The sequence below is a fragment of the Hyperolius riggenbachi genome, chromosome 8, assembly GCF_040937935.1.
Source record: "Hyperolius riggenbachi isolate aHypRig1 chromosome 8, aHypRig1.pri, whole genome shotgun sequence".
NCBI classification, from domain to species: domain Eukaryota; kingdom Metazoa; phylum Chordata; class Amphibia; order Anura; family Hyperoliidae; genus Hyperolius; species Hyperolius riggenbachi.
In genome coordinates, this window is record NC_090653.1 from 26,007,537 (window position 1) to 26,031,337 (window position 23,801).

The following is a 23,801-nucleotide window of genomic DNA, read 5'->3' on the forward strand; positions in this document are numbered from 1 at the left end:
AAACAGTGTATTAATGATCACTACTATTCAAAGCATCTATAGAAGTTAAAATTATCATCAAAAGACCAATAAAGAGCGAATACTGTGGTTGAGGGAGGTCGGGTTCCCCCTGGCTCAAGGGCCCCGATGTGGTCGCTACCTCTGCACCCCCTATTGCTACACCACTGCCCTTATCTTTTTTGAGCTGCCCTCCTCTCTTTCTGAGTCTCTCCCCCTTGAGATCTAGAGAGTTATTCATTCTCCTCCAGGTTATCCCCCTTCCATTCATTCACAACATGGCCGCCCCGCCACACGCAAGGTGGCGCTGCAGGAAGCTGACAGCCTCAGTGTGGAGGCGAGCAGGTCACGTGGTGCGCTGCCATTCACAATGTGGCCGCCGGATGTCGCTGAGCCGGTGACGCACAGACGGTGACCGGCAAGATGGCGGAGGGAGAGCGGGCGGAGAACGGAGGAGGGGGAGGGGCAGCCGAGGAGCTGAAGGAGAAAGCAAATCACTACTTCCGGGGTAATCATTTGCCTGGTCTGCACCCGGGGGTCCCACCTGCCCCCCAGAACCACCACTTCCGGGGGGATTTTCCAACCCCTGCTGGCCATGAGGTACCCACTGTCCCCTAACTGACCGCTTCCGGGGGTATCTACTCACCTCTGCTGGCCATGAGGTACCCACTGTCCCCTAAGTCAGCACTTCCTGGGGTATCTTCCCACCTCTGCTGGCCATGAGGTACCCACTGTCCCCTAAGTCACCACTTCTGGGGGTATCTACTCACCCCTGCTGGCCTTGAGGTACCCACTGTCCCCTAAGTCACCACTTCCGGGGGTATCTTCCCACCTCTGCTGGCCATGAGGTACCCACTGTCCCCTAAGTCACCACTTCCGGGGGTATCTACTCACCTCTGCTGGCCACGAGGTACCCACTGTCCCCTAAGTCACCACTTCTGGGGGTATCTACTCACCCCTGCTGGCCTCGAGGTACTTACTGCCCCCCAGTCACCACTTCCAGGGGTATCTGCCCAATCCTGCTGCCCTTGAGATACCCACTTTTTCCTCCAGCCAGTACTTCCGGGGTAACTATTTAGTTGTGCTGCCCCTGGCATTGAAACTTTCTTCCCAGATACTATTTTTGGGGCAAAAACTTACCTCAGTTGCCCTTTGGATAACTTTTAGGCCCCACCTGTACAAATCACTTTCTTGGCTAACTACCTCTACAGTTGTCCTACCAACCACTCACTACTCCTGTGGAAACTCTACTACTGCAACCCATGAGATGTCCACTTACCCTAGACCAGCCTCTCTACTGTAACTCAGTCCTTACGACCACTACTTGTGGGGTAAGCAGGTGGCATTGCTGCCACTCAGCTGCCCATCTCATCCCCAACCAGGGCAACTGCTTTACTTTCTTGTCCTGTGGGAACCTGCTGCCCCCCCCCCCCCATTCAACCATTTAGGGGGTAACTAACTTTCCTGCCCTTTAGGCACCTGCATTTCTTCCTTAATTACCTCTAGTAGTAATGACACACTTTATCTGCCTTAAGGATACATATTGCACCACAACCACTGCTACATTGGCACTCAGGCTGTGACAAAACTACAATTCCCATCATGCCACAGCCTCCCTGAGTTATGCTTAGAGCTGTCAGAGTATTGCAATGCCTCATGGGACTTGTAGTTCCACCACAGCTGGAGTGCCAATGTTAGCCATCACTGACCTAGACAGGAGTATGGTTGAGGTAACCGTTCCAGTGACATAATTGGTCGCTGTTTCAATAGTTCTCCATTGACAGCACCGCCTAAAAATTCAGGTCATGGTAAGAACTACGCCCACACTATTTCTCCAATTACAACGTTTCAGGTTGTAGAGGGTGCTGTGATTGGAGAACTGTTAACTATGAGGTTTCCTGTTGGGTCAACTCAACCATACTAGCTCCTCTACTTGTTACATCTGTTTTACTTGGCTACAAAGTCCACCAGTCTGTACTTCAAGGACAACTATTTGCCTGCCCTGCCCTTGGTGTACTTACTGTACCCCCAACTACTACTTATTGGGTAACTACCTACCTCTACTGCCAGTGGGGTACTTACTGCCTCCAACCACTTATAGGGTTATTGTTACATACTTGGGTACTTATCCGTTAGCCGGGCGCATCCTCTAGGTGGCGACAAAACTCCACCAGAGTTACATCTTTCCCTACTATCCATGTCGGCCTGGAGGGGGAATAGTAATTAGCGCCACCTGTCGGATGCGCCCGGCTAACGGATAAGTACCCATACTTGTTCTTTCTCAGGGATACACACCATCCTCCATCCACTACTTTTGGGGTAGCTTCCTGCCTTTACTGCCACTGGGTTACCTCTTGCTTCCTAAAACAGTACTTACAGGGTAATAGCTGGACGGCCTACCTATGTCTGCTGCTCCTGTTACCCTCTCTCAAAAACTGTTTCCAGGGGGGATACGTTTGAAATCGGCGCCGGTAGACTCGGGTGCAGGATACAGCCAGTATATGGCTGATCCTGCTGCTGAACAAGTCCGGGCCGGGTTCATTAATATTCCCCCTCCAGGCCGCCATGGATAGGGAGGAAATGATATAATTCGGCTTCCAGCGATTGCTGGAGGCTGAATTATTGTGTTTTAAAAGCAACTTCGGCTCTGTCTTCTGACTGCGCCGACGTTACTCACTGAGTGGCGCTATAGATGTGATTCCTATTATAGTCTATGGTGGTGCCGGGTGCACCCAAATCTAGCTGCACTGAAAAGCACTGCTCCGTCCAGGGGAACTATCTACCTCTGCTGCCTCTGGGCTACCTACTGTGTCCTAAACTATACCTTCTTGGTATTGCCATCTATTTGTCCTATTGCTACCTGCCACCCACCAACCAATACTTCTGTAACAACTACCTATCTGTTTAGGGTACCCACAGTCTCCTCATTCACTACTCCTGGATTGACTATGTTTCTGACCTGACCCTAGAGCAGAGTTCCCCAACCCTGTCCTCCAGTACCACCAACAGTACATGATTTGCAGAAAACCACAAACCTGCACAGGTGAGGTAATTAGTGTCTCAGCAGAACTCATTAACTATCTCTCTGTGAATTTCCACAAAACATGCACTGTTGGTGGGCCCTGCGGACAGGGTTGGGGAACACTGCGGGCCAAGAGCACCCGCGTTCTCCCCAACTGCTACTTTTGGGTCATTTGTCCACCTATGCTGCTGCTAAAATACCAATGGTCCCACAGTCACTACTTCTGGGATGAACTACTTGTCTCTATTCCACCTGGAATACCTCCCCCTCCCCCAAACATGAATCCTACGGTCACAAACTATCTCTTCTGCCCCTGAGATACCTACTCCCTTCCATCCACTGCTACTCTATATGCTTCAGTAGTATCTAAGCACTGACCTCAACCTCCACTATCTATGGTATATGTACAGCCACCCCGAATCCTCCCAGCCTCTTCTTCAGGGGTATCCAACACTGCCTCTAATACTACTATTTATAGAATAACTACATCCACTCCACTACACCCATTCTTTTCCTTGGGGGTAAGCTAATTTCTGTCCCTATTCCCATTAACTATGGATCACAGATACTACCTTACTAGTCCCAGCTCCTTCTTCAGGAGAAACCTAACAGTGCTCACTACTTCCAGGATCTGTGGGGTAACTTTTGCTATCCTCAGTGTTTACCACATGGGATCTGAACAATGCCTCCTGCTGCCCTCTCTATATAGTAACCACTAACCCCAGAAAACGCATACGAGAGAAATAGACGCCGGGAGACTTGGGTGCAGGATACAGCCAGTATATGGCTTATCCTGCTCCTGCACAAGTCCTGGCGGCGTTAATTACTATTCCCCCTCCAGGTCCTCGTGAATGATGGGGAATGATGTAATTTGACTTTCAGCTATTGCTGGCGGCCGAATTACAGTGTTTAAAAGTAACTTCAGCTACGTCTTCTGACGGCGCCGAAGTTACTCACTGTGTACCGCTATAGCCATATAAGTCCTTTTACGATCTATGGTGGCGCCGGCTGCTCCCAAATGTCCTGCGCTATAATCCACATGCTCGCAGAAAACTGCTCCTTACTGCCACTGTCTGTTGGGTGATTGCTGCTGCTCTGCCAACCACAGTCTCTTCTTTAAGGATAAAAACATGCTGCCCTTTACTTTCTCCATGTGTAGCCTACTCCTTATACCCCCAACTTTTTTTTTTAAGCAGTAACCCGGCCTCTTTCATCTGTAAGATCGCTTTGGCCACCAATTTAACCAACATGTTTGCTTTGGAGGCAACTGACCACTGCTCCATATTGCCACCAACTGACGGGTAAATAATGCCACCCTTACTACACCAGCCTCTTCTCCTGGGGTCACTAAACACTTCCCATGTATTACCACTACCTATGCGGTGACTAGTTCTACCCCAAGTCTATTCTTCAGGGATAGCTGAATACTACCCACATATTTCCCCTAGTTATGGTTTACCTACAACCCCACCCACCACCTTCAGTCTCTTCTCCAGAGGTAACTGAACACTGCTCCCCACTGACAGTCTGTATGGGGTGACCCCCCACTATCCTAATCTCTTAAAAGGTCACTGAAGGTCAGACTCCTCTACAGAGGTACCTGAACATGTCCTCTACTGGTACTACCTATGAGGTATATAATACCACCCCACTACCATTGGCCTCTTCCTCATACTCCTACTGTCATTTAAAGGAGCACTCCAGCGAAAAAGTAAGCAGTTAAAATCTGACAGGTTTTGAACTAGTCCATCTCCTCATGGGGGATTCTCAGGGTTTTCTATGTTACCACCAGCTAGCTTCCCTACTCACTTGCACACTATCACTTGCACACTATCAGATAAATTTAGCTGCTGCCGGTCAGGAAATACTTTTGAAATCAATGAAAACTATGTGAATGCCCCATGAGGAGATGGACTTGTCCAAAACCTGGCAATTCTGTCAGAATTTAACTACTTACTTTTTTCGCTGGGATGATCCTTTAATTACTATCACCCTGCATCATCACGTTTCTCCAGGGATAACAGCCCTATCTCCTACCACTTTCATTAATGGGGTAATGACCTCTTCAGGGTCATAGCATGCTGATACTTGCATTTCCTCTGTACAAGGTTCTGGTGCATGCTGGGACTTTATAGCTCCTCCGTACAGGGAAACGGGGCATGCTGGGATGTGTAGTTTCTTTATACGTGGTAACAGGGCATGCTCCGACTTGTAGCTGTTAAACAAAATAGCTGAAGACCAGAAGTGATGATTCCTTTGAAGTAGATGGTCAGTATGGAAGGTCAGGCTGTGTTTCCCATGGCAACTGTTCTTCACTTTCATTCTCTCTCCTTGCAGTGAAGGACTACGACCGCGCTGTCGAGTTTTACACACAAGCCATTGAGCTCAACCCCAACAACGCTATTTACTATGGAAACCGCAGCCTGGCGTACCTCCGCACCGAATGTTATGGCTATGCTTTGGCAGATGCGTCTCGCGCCATCCAGATCGATGCCAAATACATTAAAGGCTACTACAGGCGAGCGGCCAGCAACATGGCGCTGGGCAAGCTGAAAGCGGCACTGAAAGACTACGAGACGGTGAGAATGGCTTCTGTTACCTCCCTTCACTTGTCCTTTCCTCCTTGTCTTCTCCTGGCCTTCAGCTTCCATCTTCGTCTCCATGTCTTCCCTACTGATGTCTTCTTATCCTCGCCCTCTTTCAGGCATAAGGGCCTGATTCACAAAAAGGATGGTCATTTTGCCACGCGCAAACACACTGCAATTTTACTGGTCCTAATGCCAGGGGAGCACCGCCTGTTACTCCATTAACGCTACATGCGTTACTTCATTAATGCCATGCGTGTTGCTGGGATACTGGGCACGTTGCTATGGTACTGTGCATGGAGCTAATGGAGCAGCGGGCGGAGCTCCCCTGACGTTGGGGCCAGTAGGATTGCCATGTGCTGCCTGCTCACATAAAAATGACCAGCCTTTTCTGCATCAGCCCCTTGTTCCCTACTGATGGTTTCTCCTCTGGGACGTCTTCTGTGTGTTAGGTTTTCCTCTTCCTCCCCCATCATTGTCCCTTAGTGAGTGGAGCTGTCATCTCTTGTATCCATTTAGACAGCTCCATCTTATGTACAGCCTACTCACTCCCCTCAGTGCTGCAGTAGGTTCATGGATTTCCCACACTCAGCCATGCAAGAAACTATTATCAGAGTGTGGGAAATCTATAGACCTTATTGCAGCGCAGAGTATTCTCTTCTGTCTATCGACATTGGTGGATCGGCTCCCTCTGGCAGCTTATTGGTTTGAATATCCACTTGTGTGACGATTAGCCCCGTACTGTATGTTTGCTACAAGTCTACTCACTGTCCTCCCATTAAATTGTAAGCTGGTATGACATCAGCTTCCAGGCTTGTGTTTTCCCTTTCTCACCCTATTCCACTTTTAAAGCGGACCTGAACTCAGAACTTCCTCTCTGCTCTAAATCATAATCAACAACGTAATAACCTTTAAAGGGATACTGTAGGGGGGTCGGGGGAAAATGAGTTGAACTTACCCGGGGCTTCTAATGGTCCCCCGCAGACATCCTGTGTTGGCGCAGCCACTCACTGATGCTCCGGCCCCGCCTCCGGTTCACTTCTGGAATTTCAGACTTTAAAGTCAGAAAGCCACTGCGCCTGCGTTGCCGTGTCCTCGATCCCGCTGATGTCATCAAGAGCGCACAGCGCAGGCCCAGTATGGTCTGTGTCTGCGCAGTACACTCCTGGTGACATCAGCGGGAGCGAGGACATGGGCTTGCAGGCGCAGTGGTTTTCTGACTTTAAAGTCAGAAATTCCAGAAGTGAACTGGAGGCGGGGCCGGAGCATCGGTGAGTGGCTGCGCCAACACAGGATGTCTGCGGGGGACCATTAGAAGCCCCGGGTAAGTTCAGCTCATTTTCCCCCGACCCCCCTACAGTATCCCTTTACAGAGACACTGAAGCGAAAAAAAATATATGATATAATGAATTGGTTGTGTACTATGAATAATTACTAGAAGATTAGCAGCAAAGAAAATATTCTCATACTTTTATTTTCAGGTATATAGTGTTTTTTCTAACATTGCATTATTCTATAATATGTGCAGATTACACAACACTCAGCATTCAAAATGAGTCTTTCAGAGCAGTCTGTGAACTAATGGCCTATCCTCTGCCAGAGGAAAAGTAAACAGTACAATAACACTTGAGATAATAAAAGTCAGATAACAGCCCTCTCCAGGACCAAGTTAGTCGGAGAGCTTAATGGCTTGTTTGCATAGAGATAACAACTGGAGTTTCTCAACTCTTCCTGTACTGGAAACAATTAGACTGATGTATCTGATCTTAATGTTTTATTTCTTAGCTGTACTACACATACAAATCATAATATCATCATTTTTTTTTCGCTTCAGTGTCTCTTTAAGGAATTTTTTTTCCTACAGCTGATAGAAATTCTGCAATAAATCTGCATTGTGTCTACTTCCTGCTTTCATGGAAGCAGACAAAGGATTAACATCCTGCGTTTACACATTAGCTGCTCTGTCGAGGCTGCCGAGATTTGTGAGCTGACACAACTGAGAGATCAAATTACAGTTGGGATTAGTCACAGATGAGTGGGAATTAGGCAGGCTAAACTCTCTTAATACATACAGGGTGTATTTCTCTGTTTTCCTTTTGTCCTGTGCAAGAGTTCAGGTCCACTTTAAGTCCTCTCTGCTGCTATCTTCATACCCTTGTTCTCCTTCCCTTCCTCTACAGGCGGGATTTCCTGTCCTCACCCTTCTCCTGTACTAACCATCTTTGTACCTGTCCTCTTCTTCCTCTTCCTTATCTCCTTTCTCACCCCACCTCTTCTCCATCTAACCCTACAGGTGGTAAAAGTGCGTCCGAATGACAAGGATGCCCAGATGAAGTTCCAGGAATGCAGTAAACTGGTGCGGCAGAAAGCGTTTGAACGAGCCATTGCCTGTGACCAGCACAATCGCTCCGTGGTGGACTCTCTGGACATCGAAGGGATGAGTAAGTAATCGGCACTCGGTTAAACTTGTGAATCTGCATTTTATCTTGCAGTGTTAGGACAGTGTAGTCAAGTAGCTGCGCTTCAACCTTCTAGCCTTCATCAGAAGCATGTCACCCCTGTAATTAAAGGGAACCGAGCATCGTTTTTAACTCCCTAGGCAGCTCAATAGCAAATTAAAAATGCACGCTAAAAAATGTGAAAAAGGAGCACAGGGGTTAACTTCTCAAACATGGCAGCCCTTTCGGCTATTTAAAACTAGTAGCTGCTAAAATCCCCTTAGGGCTGGAACCCACAGGAGCGCTTTTGGCAGCGTTTTGGCAGCACTGCAATACGCTAGCAGTTTGCCAAAACGCTGGGCTAATGTTAATGGATGGGGCAACTTCCACAGGAGCGTTTGCGTTTCTCAGAAACGCAGGACGTGCAGCATTTTGGGAGCGTTAGCGCTTCAATGTAAAGTATTGAAACGCTAGTGGAAACGCTCAGCAAAACCTAAACTGAGCGGTTTTGCTAGCGTTTTGCGGTTCAGCACACTGTAACAAAATGAAAAATAATTCACAGGACCAATCAGGATAAAAACGCAAAACGCTACGCACCCGCTGGGCAAAAAAATACAATGTTGCAAAACACGACCAAAAACGCACATGAATCCGCTTGCAAACCGCTCAGACAAAACGCTAGCGGTTGCGTTTTGCGTTTGCTGATTTCAGTGGGTTCCAGGCCTAAATGTTGCCTCTATGCCGCAGAACCCACTGAGAATCTTCCGATCAGGTTTATTGGGTGCATAAAGCTTGGATTTGCGGAGATGAAATCCTGCTTTAGCACATGAGTGATCGGCAAATCAGAGCCATTCAAAGATGTCACTTGATCATGTGTTTCTACAGGGGTACTTCTGCACTTGTGTAACAGTAGCTGTTACAGTATGTGCTTTGTGGTAACTATGCCAATCGATCAGGAGTCAGGCTGCAGTTTACAGTGGCAAACAGATCAGAGAGAGATCTGTCTCTTGTTTGTTTGGCCACCAAAATCTCTAGATGTATGGGTACCTTAACTCGCTGTACTGAGCAGAAACTATTGTTACTTGTTTTCAGCTTTTTGTTATCCACTAACAGGGATGGGCTCAAATTCGAATTTGGGTGAATTCGGATAGTTGCTACCTGGATTTCACCCAGATACCTGTGCGGGGGGGTCAAGCTTACCTATCTGACGTCTTGTTCGGTCCATCCCTCGGCGCCTCCCACGATGCGGTCCACGCGCGTCACGTGAGTACAAACACTTCCTCCTTTAACCTGGAAGGAGGAAGTGTTTGTAATCATGTGACCGCCGCTTGGACCGCATCGTGGGAGGCGCCGAGGGACGGACTGAAGAAGACGTCAGATAGGTAAGCTTGACCCCCCGCACAGGTATCTGGGTGAAATCCGGATAAGCAACTATCCGGATTCACCCGAATTCAAATTTGGAGCTGTTTTGCAAAGAAGAATGGGCAAGGATTTCAGTCTGTAGATGTGTAAAGCTGGTAGAGACATACCCTAAAAGACTGGCAGCTGTAATTGCAGCAAAAGGTGGTTCTACAAAGTATTGACTCCGGGGGCCGAATAATTACGCACACCCCACTTTGCAGTTATTGATTTGTAAAAAATGTTTGGAATCATGTATGATTTTCGTTCCACTTCTTATGTGTACACCACTTTGTATTGGTCTTTCACGTGGAATTCCAATAAAATTGATTCATGTTTGTGGCAGTAATGTGCCAAAATGTGGAAAACTTCACACTGAATACTTTTGCAAACCACTGTAGATGCGAAGTAAAGGCAATGTTTTTTTTTCCTCTGCACAGGTCCTCACTTTATAATAAAACAGGAGGCTGCAGTCCTGTGTGCCCTCTGTCTCCTGTTATCCATTGAGGATAATTACACAGTTCCTCTGGGCTCTTTTCCACTAGGAAGCGCAATTGTGCTGCGATGCCATTTCGACCCCTTCCGATTTCCACTACCGTAGCTCTGCCGTGATTGAAGTGCGATCCATAAGATGGATATTGGGGTGCATTTTACGTTTGCAGTTTGTGCCTGGGAAAAAAAATAGTGGAAAATGTCTCTAATTATGGGAAAAAAATGGCATAGCGGTGCTGTTGCTTTGCGATTTTTCTGTGCTCCTATACAAAGTACAGGAGCTGATTGACACAGAAAATGCAGCAGGACGACAATTGCGCTTAGGAAAAAATCGCACCCCAAACGGATCGCACTAATGAAAGTGATCGCCGCGATTTCTGTTGGTTTTACTGTACCTAAAGTTTTACGGTCCACTTACGATCTGGATCAGATTGCACTGGTCGTGGAAAAGGTCCTCACTGTGTGGGATCATAGAACAGAAGGCTGCAGTCCTGACCTTTGTGTTTTTCATTCTCTCCAGCCATAGAAGACGATTACACAGGGCCGCAGCTACAGGATGGGAAGGTCACCTTGGATTTTATGCTGGAATTAATGACATTTTATAAGGACCAGAAGAAATTGCACAGAAAATGTGTATACCAAGTAAGTGGATGTATATGTCAACATCTGACAAGTAAGCAGCTGTCTGTGCTATTGTATGTATATGATCACGAGATTCATTCTTTTCTTGCCCTCCGCGCCTCCTCTCCACCACTTCCTGCCCCCCTTTCCACTTCCTGCTCCTTTTCTCCACTTCTTGGCCACTTCCCCCAATACTCCCTACCCTTCACTCTCTGTTTTCCCCCTCCCTTCTTCTCAGATTCTAGTACAAGTGAAAGAGATTCTGTCTCAGCTGCCCAGCCTAGTGGAGATTTCGCTGGAGAAGGTAAGAGTTTTAATTTTATGTTGTTCTGTCCCGATTTGATATTCTGGAAATTGATTGGAGGAGAGGAACTTGGAGGAGTGAGTGATTGGCTGTTGTGTGAAGCTGATTGGAGGAGAGGATCTTGGAAGGAGGAGTGATTGGCTGCTCTATGAAGCTGATTGAAGGAGAGGAACTTGGAGGAGTGAGTGATATGCTGTTGTGTGAAGCTGATTGGAAGAGAATAGCTTGGAGGGACGAGTGATAGGCTGCTGTGTGAAGCTGATTGGAGGGGAGGAGCTTGGAGGAGTGAGTAATTGGCTGATGTGTGAAGCTGATTGGAGGAGAATAGCTTGGAGGGACGAGTGATTGGCTGCTGTATGAAGCTGATTGGAGGAGAGGAACTTGAAGTAACGAATGGCTGGCTGACTGTGTAAAGCTGATTGGAGGAGAGGAGCTTGGAGGGACGAGTGATTGGCTGCTGTGTGAAGCTGATTGGAGAAGAGGAGCTTGGAGGGACGAGTGATTGGCTGCTGTGTGAAGCTGATTGGAGGAGAGGATCGTGGAAGGAGGAGTGATTGGCTGCTCTATGAAGCTGATTGAAGGAGAGGAGCTTGGAGGGATGAGTGATTGGCTGCTCTATGAAGCTGATTCAAGGAGAGGAGCTTGGAGGGATGAGTGATTGGCTGATTTGAGGAGAGGATCTTGGAGGGAGGAGTGATTGGCTGCTGTGTGAAGCTGATTGGAGGGAGGAGTGATTGGCTGCTGTGCGAAGCTTTTTTTGGAGGATAGGAGCTTGGAGGGATGAGTTATTGGCTGCTCTGTGAAGCTGATTGGAGGGACGAGTGATAGGCTGCTGTATGAAGCTGATTGGAGGAGAGAATCTTGGAGGGAGGAGTGATTGGCTGCTGTGTGAAGCTGATTGGAGGAGAGGATCTTGGAGGGAGGAGTGATTGGCTGCTGTGTGAAGCTGATTGGAGGAGAGGAGCTTGGAGAGATGATTGGCTGCTGTGTGCGTTGCAGATAGTGCTTGTTTGCTGTACTTTTTCTCTTACCTTATTTTGTGCTGTTTGTTATCTCTCCATCAGTCTCAGCAGGTAACAGTCTGTGGTGACACGCATGGTCAGTTCTACGATCTGATGAATATTTTCCATCTTAACGATCTCCCTTCAGAGACTAACCCCTATGTATCCTTCCCGTGAGAGCTCTGAGAGCCAGGAACTGTGCCCATCTTACAGTTATCTCCCTTGTGTGTCCTCTGTCCATGCTCCTTCTACTCTCCCTCCTCTACTGTATATTGCTTCCCCGTCCTTTTCACTGCTTCCTAACCCCTTCCTCTTCCTAATCTGTCACTCTCCCTTCTTCCTCTTCATTCCTCCCTCTTTTCCCTCCTCCTCCTCTCTCACTTTCCCTGCCTCCCTCTTATCTGTCAGTCTTACCATTTCCTCCTTGCTCCACCCCCCCCCCACCCACACACACTTTCTATCTCTTTCACAATCATTTCTCTTTGACACACACACATACACCCACACCCACACCCACACCCCAATCTGTCTTACTCTCCCTTTCCTCCATCCCCAGATTGTTCCTCCACATCCCTTCTTTTGTTTTCCCCTCCCATGGCTCCCGTCAAAGCAGGTGGTTTCAGCGCTCAGCACCGAAACTAGGCGCAACCAGTAATGCTACAGGTACCCAAAATGGCTCCGACTCCTCGTCTCTGACGCCACAGCCCTGCCCATATCCATCTCCTTCTGTCCCCTACGCTTCTCCATTCTCCTCTCCTCCTCTCCAGCATTCACCCTTTCAGAGTTTTTGTGTCTTTGGAGTTTTCTTGAACTGCAGCAGATATTTAATGGTGACTTTGTGGATCGGGGCTCCTTCTCGGTGGAGGTTATTGTGACTCTGTGTGGCTTCAAGCTTCTATATCCAGCTCACTTCCACCTACTCCGAGGTGAGGACTGATGGCGTTCTCTGGGGATCTGTTGTATAACCTGTGGCCTGTTAAAGCGGACGTGAACTCAGAACGTCCTCTCTGCTTTAAAAGATACACAGCATAATAACCTTTACAGAAAAACATTTCTCTGTTACAGCTGATACAAATCCTGCAATAAATATGCAGTGTGTCTACTTCCTGCTTTCATGGAAGTGAAGGATTAACATCCTGTGTTCACAAATTAGCAGAGGAGATTCCTGAGCTGACACATCTGAGAGATCAAGTTACACTTGTGATTAGTCACAGATGAGGGGCAATTAGATATGCTAAACTTCTCTAAATACATACAGGGTGCATTTCTCCGTTTTCCTTCTGTCCTGTGCAAGAGATCAGGTGCACTTTAAGTCCATCCATGATACGGATTGTGGCTGGATAGTGTACTGGTTAAGGGCTATTCTTCTGACACAAGAGACCAGAGTTTGAATCTTGGGATTTCCTGTTCAGTAAGGAGACCTTGGGCAAGACTCCCTAACACTACCTAGTGGCTGCAGCTCTGTCTCTTTGAGTCCGCCAGGAGAAAAGCGCAATATAAATGTTCTGTGTCTTGTCTTCTTTTGAGTCTTGATTGTAAAAGAAGGAAACTCTGTTAGTTTCTGAAACACTGCGAAACACTGCGCCTGCGTTACCGTGTCCTCGCTCCCGCTGATGTCACCAGGAGCGTACAGCGCAGGCACAGACCATACTGGGCCTGCGCTGTGCGCTCTTGATGACATCAGCGGGATCGAGGACATGGCAACGCAGGCGCAGTGGTTTTCTGACTTTAAAGTCAGAAATTCCAGAAGTGAACTGGAGGCTGGGCCGGAGCATCAGTGAGTGGCTGCGGGGCACAGGATGTCTGCGGGGGACCGTTAGAAGCCCCGGGTAAGTTCAACTCATTTTCCCCCTGACCCCCCTACAGTGTCCCTTTAACAGGAAGATTAGGAAAGAAATGGAAAAAAAAAATCATTATTTCTCAGTTTTTGGCCATTGAAGTTTAAAATTAATACATGCTACCGTAATTAAAACCCATGTATTTTATTTGCGTATTTGTCCCGCTTATTACGCCTTTTAAATTATGTCCCTATCTCAATGTATGGCGCCGATATTTTATTTAGAAATAAAGGTGCATTTTTTCAATTTGCGTTCATCACTATTTACAAGCTTATAATTAAAAAAAAAATTAATAAGATGCTCTCTTAACATGTATATTTAAAAAGTTAAGACCCTTGGGTAACTATTTATGTAGTTTTTTTTTTTTTCTTTCCCAATTGTAATTTTTTTATTTTTTTTTATTAAAAAATGTATGTGGGTGATTTTTAGTTTGGGAGGTAAACAGCTATTTTTAGGTGTAATATAATGTATTCTTTATTTTAAAAATGTATGTGGGTGCAGTTTACTATTTGGCCACAAGATGGCCACAGTCAAAAAAGATCCTGGAGCGTACGATCACGCTGCCAGGAACTATTAGGAGGCTGCACATTTTGTTTCCGGGCAGAAATACCGCACTCTCTGCTTAGAAGGCGTCGGTATTTCTCCGGGGGGCTTAGATCGATAAATGGGAATTATATTCCCATTCACTGATTGGGGGGCTAGCGGCAGGCAGCGGGAGCACGCGCGGGAGCGCGCCCGATCGCGCGCACCATGCGGCAGGAGCAGCAGAGTCTATCTGGACAGATATATCCGTCCAGATAGGATGAAGTGGTTAAACAAAGTAAAAACAGTAGTTATATTTATATAAAAAGAAAAAAATGTTACTAGTAATAGGGCAGCTCACTTAGGTACAGCAGAAACTGGGCACCTGTTTGGACCCAGGCAGTAGTGTTGTTGTTTGAATTGAGACAACCTCAAGTTCAACCTGAACATTTGCCATTCGAGCCAAAACCACAGAAACCCGAGTTCTGCACACAAAGTGCAAAGCCCAATCTATACGATACGATTCTTTGTACGATTCGATTAAGTTTCTGTTTACGATTCAATTAAATCCGACATGTCCGATCGGGATTCGATTCATTTCAATTTGCCATTGCAAAACAATGGCAAATCGAATTGCATTGAATCCCGATCGGACATGTCGAATTTAATCGTATCATAAATAGAATCATAATCGAATCATACAAAGAATCGTATCGTGTAGATTGGGCTTTAGTGTTCAGATTCAGCATAGCTAATTCAGAACTCTCGAATACTCCCGACTGTCGCTGTCCAGCACCGAACAAGCAGACAGGGTCAGGAGGAGTTCACTGCCTCGTGTGGGCTGGTGCACACCAAGAGCGCTTCTGAGCGCTTTTAACAACCCTAGCGCTTTAAAAAGCACTTGGCTAATGTATTCGAATGGGATGGATCACACCAGAGCGATGTGTTTTTTTTTTTTTTTTTTTTGTTCCCACAAACGCAAAGTTGGGTCTGCAGCATTTCTGCTCATTTCTGAAGCGATTCAACCTCAATGTTAAGTATAAGGAAGTGGAAAATAGCTCTGCAAAGCGCTAGATCAGAGCGATTTTCAAAGCGTTTTTGTGACAAAACCAGTACATTAGCAGCTGTACTGCACATAAAAAAAAAAAAGCTACACTAAAACGCTCCAAAAAACGCTAGGTATAAATAGAAAATCGCTTGGCACATGCCTAGAATCGCCTTGAACATTCACTTCAACAAGCGATGAGCGTTTGCGATTACGCTAGTGCTTTTTGGTGTGCACTGGCCCTAAGTCACAATGGCTTCAATTCACTAAGCTTTATCAAACACTTTATTGAATGTTTGAAAATTTACCTCCTGGGTAAAATCGAATTTTTAATTCACTAAGGTGCTATAGATTTATTGGACGTTTTAGCGATAGAACATTCAACAAATATACAACACCTTAGTGAATTCAAAATTCGATTTTACCCATGAGGTAAATTATCAAACGTGAGTGCAGCGGCCTTTTGTGACACTCTTCTACTGGTTTGGTTGGAGGAAGCATGGAAGTCAAGTGTTTGCCGACTAGGACTCCCAGGTCCACAAATGTCCTGGTTGGATTATTGCATATTTTTGGCCCTCAGTAGAATATCTCCAGTAGACACACCTCTACTGAGCATGGAGGTTTCTTCTGGGAATGTACCAGAGAGTCTGATGCCGATTCCCTGATCATCACCAGCATTGTGCTTGTCTCTCCTGCTAGGAAACCACGAGACGGACACCATGAACCAGATGTACGGATTTGAGGGGGAGGTGAAAGCGAAATACTCCACGCAGATGTTCCAGCTGTTCAGCGAAGTGTTCCAGTGGCTGCCGCTGGCCATGTGTGTCAACCAGCGCGTCCTGGTGAGCTGCCCACCACGTTCATTCCACTCTTATGTCAGCCCATGGGTTGGTTAGGTTACCAGTTTTAAATACGAGAATGAAATGAGTCCTCCAGCCGCATAAAGTATATCCAGAGTGGAGAGTTAGAGGAAGGATCAGAGTCCTCCAGCAGCACAGAGTGTATCAGGAGAGGAGAGTTAGAGGAAGGAGCAGAGTCCTCCAGCAGTACAGAGTAGATCAGGAGAGGAGAGTTAAGGGGCCCATACACCTAACGATTTTCCCGCCGATATACGGCCAATTCGATCACAGTGATCAAATTGGCTGTGAAATCACCGCGCACACCGCTGACAGAACGATCGATTTCCATCCGAAATCGATCGTTCCAGTTGATCCGTCCGTGCGGAAGATTTTTCTCCATCGCCGGCAGGTCGGGAGTGCGTCGATAGCGGCGTTCGAATGCCCGACAACCGACGCAATACAGCGGGTATACATTACCTGTTCCGGCCGGCACGAATCCCCTGGTCCCCGCTGTCTTCTTTCCGCGCTGGGTTCCGGACCGGCTGCAGCTACACAGCAACTTCCCGGCAGGAAGTTCAGTAGCTGCAGGAACGGTCTGGAGCCCGGAGCGGAGAAGAAGACAGAGGGGACTCGCGCCGGCCGGATCAGGTAATGTATGCAGGGGAGAGGGGGGTGCGGCAGCAGCGGAAGCTCCACAGATTGTGATCGGTTTCAGGCTGAAATCGATTCACAATCTGTTTGCAGTAAAGGTGGCCATACGATCCCTCTCTGATCAGATTCGATCAGAGAGGGATCTATCTGTTAGTCGAATCTGATGGCAAATCGACCAGTGTATGGCCACCTTATGAAAGAGGAAGGCGCAGAGTCCTCCAGCAGCACACAGTATATCAGGAGAGGAGAGTTAGAGGAAAGAGCAGAGTCCTCAAACAGCACAGAGTATATCAGGAGAGGAGAGTTAGAGGAAGGAGCAGAGTCCTCCAGCAGCACAGAGTATATCAGGAGAGGAGAGTTAGAGGAGGGAGCAGAGTCCTCCAGCAGCACAGAGTATATCAGGAAAGGAGAGTTATGTAGAGGAGGGAGCAGAGTCCTCCAGCAGTACAGAATATATAAGAAGAGTTAGGGGGAGAATACTCCAGCAGCACAGAGTATATCCGGAGAGGAGAGTTATGTAGAGGAGGGAGCAGAGTCCTCCAGCAACACAGAGTATATCAGGAGAGGAGAGTTAGAGGAAAGAGCAGAGTCCTCAAACAGCACAGAGTATATCAGGAGAGGAGAGTTAGAGGAAGGAGCAGAGTCCTCCAGCAGCACAGAGTATATCAGGAGAGGAGAGTTAGAGGAAGGAGCAGAGTCCTCCAGCAACACAGAGTATATCAGGAGAGGAGAGTTATGTAGAGGAGGGAGCAGAGTCCTCCAGCAGTACAGAGTATATAAGAAGAGTTAGGGGGAGAATACTCCAGCAGCACAGAGTATTAGGGAAGACGTAAGGGAAATTTGTGACATGATGATGGAGGTCTGGTTTGGATTGATCTATGCAGTAACGATTTGTACGGTTTGGACTGATATACTGTATATACTCGAATATAAGTCTAGAAATTTAGGTCTGATTCACTTCATAAAAGTATAGGGGTCGGCTTATACACGAGTCACAGGCAACACTGAGCACACTAAGTAATGTGTGTACTAATAGTGACATTCCCATTTTTGCAGCAATTTACCCAGTGGTAAGTTATACTTTGAGGAAAGGAAATGTCAAGAAAACACAGGTGTGAAAGTCCCGCCCACAACCATTACCAAGGAAAGGGCCAGGTGGGAAATACTGGGCTGCAGGAAGGGGAGTGAATAATTGCAGCACTTGGGGGCCTGAAGGAGGTATTGGCTGCACTTAAAGCAGATCCGAGATGAAAAACTAAAGGTAGCCAACACTGGTCGATTTGCCATTAGATCGACCAACTGACAGATCCCTCTCTCATCGAATCTGATCAGAGAGGGATCGTATGGCTGCCTTTACTGCAAACAGATTGTGAAACGATTTCAGCATGAAACCGATCACAATCTGTTGAGCTGCTCCTGCCACCTGTCCCTCCCCCCCCCCCCCCCACCCGTATACATTACCTGAAGCTGGTTCCGGGTCCTCTTCTCCGCGCTGCACCGGATCCCGCACCGCCCTCTATTTGAACTTCCTGGTCACTGGAGTGACACAGGAAGTTAATGTGCGCTGGGATGAAAGCAGGAACAGAGCGGTGCAGCGCGAAGAAGATGCCCGGGAGCCAGAGTCAGGTAATGTATACCTGTATCGGATCGGCCGCCGCTAGCGACGCACTCCCTACCCGCGGGCGATCGAGGGTAATTTCCCGCACGGCGCGATCGACGGACTATTCCGATTTTGGGAGGAAATCTGATCGGCGGGTGCGTTTATCGCGAACGATTGGCAGCAGATTCGATCCCAGTGATCGAATCTGCTGTCGAACGGCGGTAAATCGGGCCAGTTTATGGCCAGCTTAACTATAACAAGTAACTTGTCTATATACCTTATCTAAAGTTTAGATACAGTAAAGTTTACACAGAAAATCTAGCTGCAAACAGCTTCAACAGTTTATGATGATTTATTTCTGTGATAAGTGGCCATGTTCTGTTTGTCATCATTACACAGGTAATCTGCAACTGCATCTCCACCCCTCAGCCTCAGTGTTGCCAACCTTTCACATTATTTGTTACTGACAAATACCTAAAAATTTACTGACAAAAGATTGTTTTTACTGACAAAATCTCCTGTGCCGCACCGAAAAATGGGCGTGGTTTTACATACATGATTTTAGTAGTGCTATAAAAGGTCTGCCAGGGAAGTTTGAGCTCTGCCATAGTGTTTCCCCCCCCCCCCCCCTTCCCCCAAAATACATGTAATCTTTAAGCATTTCACCAAAAATCCACATAATCTAGCAGAAGTTCTTCCAAAATACAGATAATATGGCAGTGATTCCCTAAAAATAGATGTAATCTGGCAGCAGCGATTCCCCCAACATATACATAATCTGGCAGCAGTTCCCCAAAATACAGGGTAGAGATGTACATGGCAAAGAAATGAATAGCGCTACTTAAAAACAGATAAGTGCCTACCTGCAAGAGAGTGCAAGCCCCATTTGTGGGATAAAGTACACACCTAGCATACACATAACCTGTCTACACTGGAGGATGTTGGTTTCCTGTAACAGCTTGCATGCAACTTGTTAACTACTCGGGGGTAGAGATATCCCCAGAACAGGTAGCCAGATGTCCCCACAACAGGTAGCCAGATGCCCCCCCCCCAGCAGGAGGGGAGCAGCACAGAAGAGGGAGAGCTGTGGGGACAGCGGGGTAGGGGGGTCACCCCCCCCCCTTCCCACACATTAGGGCTCCCCCTCCCTCACTCTCCCCTCCAGAACTAAGTCTGGTGCAGCGGCTGGTAGCGGGCGGAACTTACCTCCGTCTCGTTGCAGGCGCGGGATGGTCTCTCTGCATTTGCCGCTAGTCTGGTCTGGTCTAGACCAGAGTAGCTGCACCAGAACATCCGGCGCTTGGAACGAGACGGAGTTAAGTTCCGCCCGCTGCCAGCCGACACACAAGACTTAGTTCTGGAGGGGAGAGCAAGGGAGGGAAAGCCCTAAGGTGAGGGAAGGGGGGAGATGTCCCCCCTTCTCCACCGCTCTCCCTCTTCTCTGCGCTGCTCTCCTCCTGCTCACAGGGCGGCCGATCTTATGGACGCTGCTGAATTCCTTACAGAATTCATGGGCAGCTAAATTTGTATCAAAATTTACAGTATACCCATAAATTTACGGGCGGTTGGCAACACTGGGCTTAACGGAGGACCGCAGGAGGACGGCGAGGGATACATCCATGCTTATGGGGCTGGAGGAAGCCCCGGGTAAGTAAAAAACAGGCTTTTTACTCATCTCTGGGTCACTTTAAGCCCCATGTACACGATACAATTCTACGTGCGATCAATCGAATTTTGATTGGATCGAATTTGATTGATCGATTAACTCCGACATGTCCGATCAGGATTCGATTGGTAGAGTAGTTAAATATCAATGCAAAACAATGGCAAATAGGTCACACTAACAATCGAATCCCAATCGGACATGTCGGATTTAATTGATCAGTCGAATTCGATCCAATCGAAATTTGATCACATGTAGAATTGTATGGTGTAGATGGGGGTTAGGTTATACAAATCAGATATAAACTACATCTTACATTCTACCATATGATAAAGAAGCCTCCACAAAAGCCAAAGCTGTGCTGTGAATGAGGTTGTAGCTGCCACATGGTCAAATATAAATAAGGTCAACTTCAAAAACTTCAGATCAGATAAACTTCTGACCCTCTCTCATATTTCCTATACTGCCCAGAACTCCAGTCCGAGCACAAGTGATGATCCGCATAGTGCACAGAGATGTGATCAGTTTGTACAGGCTGTGTGGTAGTTATTGGAAAGTTTTCATTAGGGAACCATTGGCACACAGCCTGTACAGGCTGACCACATCACTGTACACTATGCAAATCATGGACAGCCCAGCACAGTGCCCATGCATGCAGCACATGACCAGGGCAGACATTCGATGCCTCCTGCACTCCTTCGCAGCCACTAAGGCCCTAGAGCACAATAAAGTTTTTTTGTTTTGTTTAGTCAGCGTCTAGGTCTCCTCACCAGTCATTCCTCTCTGGTAATGTCACAATATCTGTCTCCCTGGCCCTGCTCGCTGGCTCCTGGATTTCTTAGACTGCTCGTTACCCTCCCCAGCCAGAAGCATCACTGTCAGAGAAATTACAGTAGTGATGGGTCGTTCGCGAACGAGCCGGCTCTAAGAGCCAGCTCTTTGCTGCGAACGACGAGCCGATTCTCAGTTTTGAAAGAGCCGATGCCTCAGCCGCCCCACACCGCTCTGATTTGCTGTGTAATAAAGGGCGCTGAGGCATGCTGGGAGATGTAGTCTTCCTCTTGCAGCTTGTAGGGGCGGAACAGAGCAGTAGCAGGAGGGATTGCCGAGTCAGAGAAGCAGTCTGGAGTTGACATGGAGATGGGGGCGGGGCTTTTACTCCGATTCTGAGTGGTGTCTAGTGAATTTTAATGAAGAGCCGATTCAGAGCCGTAAGAGCCGGCTCTTTAATGGGAGCCGATTCAGAAGATCCGATTCTCCGAGAAGAGCCGGAATTCCCATCACTAAATTACAGGCTCCGACTCGTCTCGCACAGTCATTTAAATCAGTACGCTTTCCCGGGCTGAGTGACAGAGGTGGGGGTGGAGTTGGCCGGGGAAAGAAAGAGGAGGGGATGTGTGTCCTGTGTGGACAGAAATGCCTTTTACTGGCTGCCGCAGTGAGCCGAGGGGCGGGTGTAATTCTCTGCAACAATCCATCCCCGGCAAGTGCATGAGTCTAGTGTATTATTTTTTACGGACACAGCAAAAGTGCCTACGGAAATCACGGGCACTGAAATGTAACGTAAATGTTTATTTACGGACAATCCGTAAATTTACTGACGGTTGGCAACACTGCTCAGCCTGTGAAAAATTCACTCCCCCCTCCCCTCTGCCTCTGAAATCTCTGGCTAATGACCTACTCCTCCTCCTGCCCAGACTGAGCTCCCATAAGCCCTTGCCACATGGGTCTGAGTGCCTTGGCGTTTTGGAGAAGCTGTGGGCGAGGCTTGTATAGTTTATGGGGAATTAGAGCATTAAAACAAAAAAAAAAGTATTTGGCTTGAGGAATGCCCTATAACCTATAGGTAAGGAACACAATTATGCAATGTATATGTTAACCACTTCACCACTGAGGGGTTTTACCCCTTGAGCACCAGAGCAATTTTTACCTTTCAGCGCTCCTTCCATTCATTCGTCTATAACTTTATTATTACTTCTCGCAATGAAATGAACTATATCTTGTTTTTTTCGCCACCAATTAGGCTTTCTTTAGGTGAGACATTATGCCAAGAATTATTTTTTTCTAAATGTGTTTTAATGGGAAAATAGGAAAAATGTGGGGAAAAAAATAATTATTTTTCAGTTTTCGGCCATTATAGTTTTTAAATAATGCATGCTACTGTAATTAAAACCCATGAAACGTATTTGCCCTTTTGTCCCGGTTATAAAACCATTTAAATTATGTCCCCATCACAATGTTTGGCGCCAATATTTTATTTGGAAATAAAGGTGCATTTTTTTCAGTTTTGCGTCCATCCCTAATTACAAGCCCATAGTTTATAAAGTAACAGTGTTATACCCTCTTGACATAAATATTTAAAAAGTTCAGTCCCTAAGGTAACTATTTATGTATTTTTTTTAATTGTAAATTTTTTAATTTTTTTTTAATTACAAAAAAAAAAAAAAAAATGGGGAGTGTGGGAGGTAATGAGTTAATTTTATGTGTAAAAGTCATTTATTTGTATGTGAAAAATGTGTAGGGTGTAGTTTACTATTTGGCCACAAGATGGCCACAGTAACTTTTTGTTTTAATGCGACCTCCAAGCTTCCTTCCGGAAGCTTGGAGGAAGAATAAGGAGGCTGGACACGTGAGTTTTTTCTCACAATGATCGCGCTGCCCATAGGAGAGCAGCTGATCATTGCGGGGCTTAGATCAACGAACGGGAATGGATTTTCCCGTTCACTGATCTCTGGGCGAGCGGGCGGCGGCGTGTTTACTAGCGGCGGGCGGCGTGTTTACGAGCGGGAGCGCGGGCAGCGTCGGGAACGCGGAAAGTACGTGTTTGTCCGTCCCTGGTTTTTAAAGGATGGAAAAAGGGGCGGAGAAATACGTACGCGCGGGGGTAAAGTGGTTAATCTCGGATCCACTTTAAGGAACAGGAGGGGTTAATGTCTGCAAAACTGTATGCAGTGCAGTCATTAACCCCTCCTAAGCCCCAAGTGCAGCCATTCATTTTGCTGCTGTGAGAGGTAGAGGTGTGAAAGACGCTGGCACTGCAGTCAGTGGACTCCTATATAGGTGGGAGGGGAAGGAGATGGCTCAATCCACACGATCAGGTACAGATGGGTGAATCTCCAGCGTGCTCAGGCAACAGTGTGTCTGCATTGGTAAGAAAGAGGAAAAGCGCCGGCACTGCTGTCAATCACAATTTATTGTTCCACAGTAGGCGACATGTAACTGCATGCATACATGAAAACAACATGGTGGAGACACATACCCTGAGGTGGATGGTTGTGGCGTGGTGGTGGGTGCAGAGAGAAGGAGAGCCAAACGGCCGTTTCGCGCTGTGCGCTTCTACGGAGCAGCCTCCGTAGAAACGCACAGCGCAAAACGGCCGTCAGGCTCTCCTTCCCTCTGCACCCACCACCACGCCACAACCATCCACCTCAGGGTATGTGTCTCCACCATGTTGTTTTCATGTATGCATGCAGTTACATGTCGCCTACTGTGGAACAATAAATTGTGATTGACAGCAGTGCCGGCGCTTTTCCTCTTTCTTACCGATTCATTTTGCTGCGTAGACTTATATTTTAGTCAATAAAAAATTCCAGCTTAAGAAAGTTGAATATCAGAGTCGACTTGTACTCGACGTCGGCTTGTATTCGAGTATATAAGGTATGCAGTAATGATTTGCATGGTTTGGACTGATCTGTGCAGTAATGATTTGGATGATTTGGATTGATGTATGCAGTAGTGCTTTGCATGGTTTGGCTTGATCTATGCAGTAATGATTTAGCATTGTA

At 47.1% G+C, this 23,801-nt stretch overlaps 1 protein-coding gene across 1 annotated transcript in view; it reads left to right on the forward strand.

Moving 5' to 3' along the window:
- The first annotated feature begins 369 nt into the window (after positions 1–369).
- The window catches only part of PPP5C (protein phosphatase 5 catalytic subunit), a 29,228-nt gene continuing 5,796 nt past the window's right edge, over positions 370–23,801 (forward strand). The window contains exons 1-8 of the mRNA XM_068249282.1: positions 370–505; positions 5,357–5,598; positions 7,898–8,045; positions 10,453–10,574; positions 10,792–10,857; positions 11,922–12,020; positions 12,679–12,784; positions 15,963–16,105. Of these exons, the coding sequence (XP_068105383.1) occupies positions 421–505; positions 5,357–5,598; positions 7,898–8,045; positions 10,453–10,574; positions 10,792–10,857; positions 11,922–12,020; positions 12,679–12,784; positions 15,963–16,105 (1,011 nt within the window). The 5' untranslated portion in view covers positions 370–420. The remainder of the gene's footprint in view (positions 506–5,356; positions 5,599–7,897; positions 8,046–10,452; positions 10,575–10,791; positions 10,858–11,921; positions 12,021–12,678; positions 12,785–15,962; positions 16,106–23,801) is intronic.